Consider the following 6,207-nt stretch of genomic DNA (forward strand, 5'->3'; position numbering starts at 1 on the left):
GCGCGCAGCTGCCGACGGAGCTCCAGGAGGACCCCTCGTACGGCGACGCAAGTCCCAACTGGGACTTGTGGTTCGAGGTGGAGCACGATGCGCACCGGCACACGTGCTTCACGTCCGCGACGGCGCGGCCTCGCGCGCAGCCGCGCACATCTGCAAGGCGGGCTGGCCGCCGCCCCCGCGGCCTCTACATCGACGAGGCAAAGCCCCAGCCCAGCAGCAGCCCCAGCCGCAGCCCCAGCACCAGGAGGAGGACGACGACCCGGAGCTGCAGGCGGCGCTCGCGGCGTCCCGCGAGCAATGTGACCTCGACGAGCTGGCCAAATGGCCGCACCTCGCCGAGACGCTGTGCGCCTCCGCGCTAGAGGAGAAGGCCAGGAAGGCCCAGGAGGACGCCCAGGCGGAGGCGTGGGCCTTCCTCGAGATGGCGCACTGGCAGGAGGAGGCCACGCGCCAGGCAGCGCTCCGGGAGGAGGAGGAGCGTCGGGCCGCGCTCCTGGCGGAGGAGGAGCGTCGGGTCGCGCTCCGGCTAGAGGCGGAGCTGCAGGTCGCAGCGGAGGAGCAGCTCCGGCAGGAGTCCGCGCGGAGGGCACGGCTGCGCAGGCCGGCGAGCCCGCCGAACCCGCACTCCGCCTAGGAAAGGGCGCAGTGGTCGCCCTGGCCGGAGTCCCCGGTGCCCTCCGGCGTTTCGAGCCGGAACAGCGCGTCGCCGCCGGGGGGGGGGGCGTCATCCACGCCAACGACGACGAGTACTACTGGGGGTAGTACTGCCGGCGGCCACCGCGTGCTCGCAAACCCTAGCTAGGGTTTCCTTTTTTTGTCCAAAATAGGGCTAAGTTTAACTAACCACTAGTTTAAATTTATTTTTGTTGTTTTCCTTTTTCATTTTCATTTTTGTTTTTTTACTACATATGCGCTGCGTCCGCGTGTTGTGCACAGCGTGCGACTCAAACGGACACGCGGACGCGGGCCGCTGTCCAGGTGTCCGCTTGGCCACCCAAACGGTCCAAAATGGACGGCCCAGCGCATCTGTTTGGGTCGCTCGGTTGGAGATGCCTTGACGAGTTAAGGAATGAAAACCTGGGAAATCCTATACACCCACCAGGTCAGTGCCTACCAGGCACCAAACACCCTGGTCGGGTATTGGGTCTGGCTTATTTTCACATTTTTTCTTTTCTTTCATTTTCGGTTTGTGTTTCTGTTTTTTCTTTTTTCTGTTTTCTTTTTTGTTTCCTTTTTTTCTATTTATTTATCTTTTTGTTGAAAATTTAAAAAGTTTGAATTTAAAAATAGTTTAAATTTGAAAAGTGTTTAAAACGAAAAATATTCAAAGCTAAAAATTGTTCGTATCCGAAAAATGTTCATAATTGAAAAATGTCAAATCTAAAATATGTTTATGTTCAAAAAATTTCAAATTTTGGGAAAATCTATTTTTAAAAAAAATGTTCATTCTAAAGAATGTTCATTCTAAGAAATGTTCATTCTAAAAAATGTTCAAAAATTTGTTCCAATCTAAAATTTGTTCCAATCTAAAAAATATTAAAAAAAATTGAAAATATTTAAATTTCAGAAAAAACTATAATAATTTTAAAAATCAGGTCTAAAAAGAATCAGCTTTAGAAAAACGTAAAAAGACAAATAGAACATAAAAACAAAAAAGCAAAAAAAATAAAAATAAAAGGACTGGGAAAGTTGGGCCCGGCCCAACAACCCACCTAGGGGGTGTGCGACGCCTAGTCCGCGCCGACCAGGTCAGCGTACAACACCCCCCTGAAAACCTTGGGCGCTCCTTTACACCGACCTGGTCGGCGCGAGTGTAGCTGCCGCACACCCCCGGCCGGACATGGGCTTGGCCATTATTGCGCAGCGCCTGCTATTTTCGTTCGCTTGTGTTTCGGTTCGCTGCACACCCCCGGCCGAACATGGGCTTGGCCCATTATCGCGCAGCGCCTGGTGTTTCGGTTCGCTGCTTGTATCAACTTTTTATTCCGGAATTGACTTATGAATCTTTTTTCAGTATGTTCAGATTTGAAATTTTTGAATACTTTCAAAAAATGTTTAGATTTTTTTTTTAAAAAAAATAAACATTTTCGAATATGAACATATTTCAAATTTGAAAAAAAAAAATTTATATTTCTTAAAAAATCGTTGTAAAATATGAACATTTTTCACGTTTGAACGGTTTTCATATTTGAACATTTCTCAAAATTGAACGATTTTCAAATTTGAACATTTTCTCAGTTTGAATATTTTTTATTTGAACAAATTTTTAATTAAACATTTTTTTAGTTTGAACAAATTTCAAAATAAAACATTTTTAATTTGAACAAATTTTAAATTAATTTTTTTAAGCTTGAACATTTTTTAATTTGAACATTTCCCGAATTTGAACATTTTTATATTTAAACATTTTTTAATTTGAATTTTTTAAAATATTCCTATTTTTCAAATCTGAAAACTAAAAGTAACAAAAAGGAAACAGAAAAAAAAACAAAAGAAAAACGAAAACAAAAAACAGAAAAAAGAATTCAGGAAAAAAAAGAAACAAAAAAGAAAAGAAAAATCGAAAAAAGGAGGCAGCCCGCACCGAACTGGGCCGGCCCGTACCGTGCAGGGGGTGTGCGGTGCGCGGTACGCACCGACCTGGTCGGTGTATAGGGTTTGCCGAAAACCTTGTCGTGGCCTGTGGGAACTGCAGCGAGTTGGGCCAGTCATGTTTCTGAATTTCGTCTGGATTCGTGACAGGCCCATCGGCCAAACTTCGTCCTGAAATAGGATCGTGTCTTCCCTAAGAAACTGGGCTAATCCTATTTAAGGCTCGTTGCATAGTTAGCGCGTCAACACGCAACCCTCTTATGCGATGGGCTGGCCCACCATGTTAGGACGCAGGGTGGATCGTGCCGGAGTCGTTGAAGATGATTGCACGGTTGCACCGACGACATGGAATACTCGCGGAAGATGAAGGCGGGGGATGGAACTTAGGGTGGCGGCATCGCCGAAGATGTGGACACATGTTCTATCGGGGGATTGACCATACAGGGGCTGATAAGATCTGCACCATAGTGAATTAAGGCTGCTCATAGTGGGGAGTAACATAAGGTGGTGTCATGCATAAGTTACTAGTCCATGTTACTACCTTCATAGTGGAAAGTAACTTAGAGATGGTATCATGCAAAGTCTCATTTATTAGTTTGTAGACTCATTTTATCTTGGGGAGTGTGATGTTATGGTAAGACTAGTCACAATGCATAGTATCATATAGAAGTATCATGCATATGATACTACTACATGTTACTATATCCACAATGCATGGTATCATATACTAGTATCATAGTCTCCATATATTAATTTTTTTGTAGAATCTCGATGCAAATAGATGTACAAGATTTATTTGACATTAATTTTTCTAGTAGTATGTGCTATGATACTGTATCTACCTATGATACTAGTATCCTCTCTCTCCCCCTTAATAGCACTGCCACATCAGCATTTTGCATGCATGGAATGCATGATACAACCTATGATACTCCCATTGTGGGTAGTCTAACTAGTTACCACCTCACTCTCTTTCTTCATTTATTGCTATGACATGTCACCAAAACACTTTAAAATATGTGATATCACTATCTAAGTTACTCTCACTATGAGCAGTCTAAATGGACCTGTACTTGAATTTGAACACTCACTTGGCTTCCCAAATTTGTCGGACCTCCAGTATTCTGAGTTATTTTGTTTGCTTTTCAGTATTAAGGAATGAAAACCATGCAGTGGGCCTGTGGTAAATGCGGCCAGTTGGGCCAGTCATCTTTTTCTAAATTTCGTATGGGTTCATAACAAGAGAGTAGGCCTATCGGGCCAAACTTCGTCCTAAAATACGATCGGGTTATCACTGACAAACTGTTTACACAGGTTCCGTGTGACACCAGGAGATGCAAATCTCATCGTCTCCTCAAGCCATGGCAATTGTCTCTACCACGTCGACCCTCCTCTTGAGACACAATCTGTCCCTGCCACAAAGCATCCCTTCGCGTCGCGGTGCTTATGCTGTGGCTTCCCCGGCCACGGCCGTATCGCTGTCCGATCAGAGCAACGACGGCAGACGGAGAAGGTGATGCCGCTGCAGCGATGACGGAGGAAGACATGTCCAGGAAGGACGGGAGGAAGCGATGCCTGAGATGCGGCGAATTGTACCTGGACGAGGACAACTCGCCTGCCGCCTGCGCCTTTCATGGCCATATCACAGGTACGTTGTACGCACCACGCCACCACTATTAGATGAAAAATATCTTCAGAACCTCGCAACCTGCGGTTATGCGTGCAATGTGGCGCTACAGTTTGTCAAGACCCCTGTTCAAAAACAAAAACAAAAAGTTTGTCAAAACCCAATGTCGGCAGCTGGGATCGACGGCCTATCTCCAACTCGAAATGAAAAGATCTTCCGGGCCATATAGACGACCACCTATGCAAAGGAGATGCTACGTGCGGCCTAATTCCGAGAGTATTGACTATTGAGTGAATGCTGATGCGTTTTGGTGTTGCAGGCGAGAAGGGGCTGTTTTCGCTGTCGCCGCCGCACCAGATGATCGACGGCGAGTGGAGAGACAAGAGCCGGGTCATCATCTACAGGTGGAACGACCGTGGAAACCGGCCCAACACCGGCCGCGCCAACTGGAAGGGGAGGTAGAGCTGCTGCGGTGCTGCCAGGAGCACGACGAGGAGGAAGCGCCACCGTGCCGTCGTGGACGTCACATCTCCTACGACGATGGCTTCACTTTCTTCTAGCCACCTGTCCACACTAGCCGCATGGAACTCGAGTGCTCGCTCTGCCTTCCATTTGTTGAAGGCAGATTAAGAGATAAAATTAGGTACATACGTCATCATGCTCTAACTAGGAGGGCTTGCGCTTGGCAAAATCGCTGGCCACGAAAAGGCGCACAATCCACTTTGCCTTCAGCACTCTCCACTCGTCAGACAGCAGCTGATACCCTTGTTCTGCTGAAACATTGCCAGGTTAAATGAGCATCAGTCCTTGTAACCCAGGTCACGTTCTTTTTAAAGCCAGCGTCAGCTTCGCCCAACTTCTTTTGATCTCAAGAATAGAGAAGAAAGTAAAATTGTAGAAGTAGCTAGCCATATCAAATACACTGGATAATAATGATGTTCAGAATTCCAATAAGCTGGAGTTCATAAAAAAGGCGTAGGGAAACTCAAGTAGTAGTTCCCCCCCTTGAACTACTGTTACTTGAGTTTCCCTACGCTTTCTTAAATCTGTTTTTTTCTTGTAGTACGATTATGTTAGTTTAGATTATTGACTTCAAGTTAAAACTAAGAAGGCCAATCATATTCTACAAACCTCTATTAAGAAAGATTTTACACTCATTCGTCATAGAACCCCTGTGAAGATATTTACAGATCTTACGACAGGAAAAAAATATATACACAATAATATATCTAACGTATGCCGTAAATTATTCTGTAGATGTACAAGATTTTAAAATCTTTGTATTCTTTGGTTATTAGGCTTAGACAAAATCCATTTCAGTCAAGTATCGTAAACTAAGATGGGAGTACAGAATACTAATACTAATATAAAAAAATAGTGCTACTTTAGCATTGATGTATTTCTAATGATAGTTTTTTTGAACTTTGTCACAATAAACTTTGAGTATTACTATTGCCAACAAATTACTTGGCAAATGTTTTTCGATTGAGGTTCTATGGTAAAATTTGTGTGGACTACAAGATTACTCACAATCTAGTAAAAATGAGTTACTAGTAAGTAGAAATGTTTAATATAAATAGGTGGCATCCATTAATTCCGACTTATGCTAAGACTACTTAATGGTAGTACTAGTTTTGTGCAATGATCACCAATCCAAACAAGCATATATACTTAGCTGTAATTTGGGTCTAGATCCGATGACATGAAATATCTACAAATTGTTTGAGCTTAAGACCATTTGTTATAATACTCTAGCTCAACAAAATTGTGTTCAACATAGGAATCGTCATGGTTTTGATGTACTTTTGAAGTCGCTCTTTTATTTGCAGCTTCGTGGGTGTGTCATCCTCTCTCCTTAGATCTTGCATGTTTTTCCAACAAAATATGGGGATCTCATGTATTGCTCCTGATAGATCAATAACTTTTAATCGAATCAACTTGCTGCATTGCTTCTCTGCTTTAACACACTCCATCGGTTCGCTAAGTAT

At 44.2% G+C, this 6,207-nt stretch overlaps 1 protein-coding gene across 1 annotated transcript; it reads left to right on the forward strand.

The window, feature by feature from the left end:
- Positions 1-4,122: 4,122 nt before the first annotated feature.
- LOC124657184 lies at positions 4,123-4,779 on the forward strand. Its single transcript, XM_047195777.1, is given in 3 exon segments — positions 4,123-4,240; positions 4,539-4,684; positions 4,687-4,779. Coding segments are annotated over 3 exon segments (357 nt in total).
- Positions 4,780-6,207: the final 1,428 nt, after the last annotated feature.

The sequence above is a fragment of the Lolium rigidum genome, chromosome 5, assembly GCF_022539505.1.
Source record: "Lolium rigidum isolate FL_2022 chromosome 5, APGP_CSIRO_Lrig_0.1, whole genome shotgun sequence".
Taxonomy (NCBI): Eukaryota; Viridiplantae; Streptophyta; class Magnoliopsida; order Poales; family Poaceae; genus Lolium; species Lolium rigidum.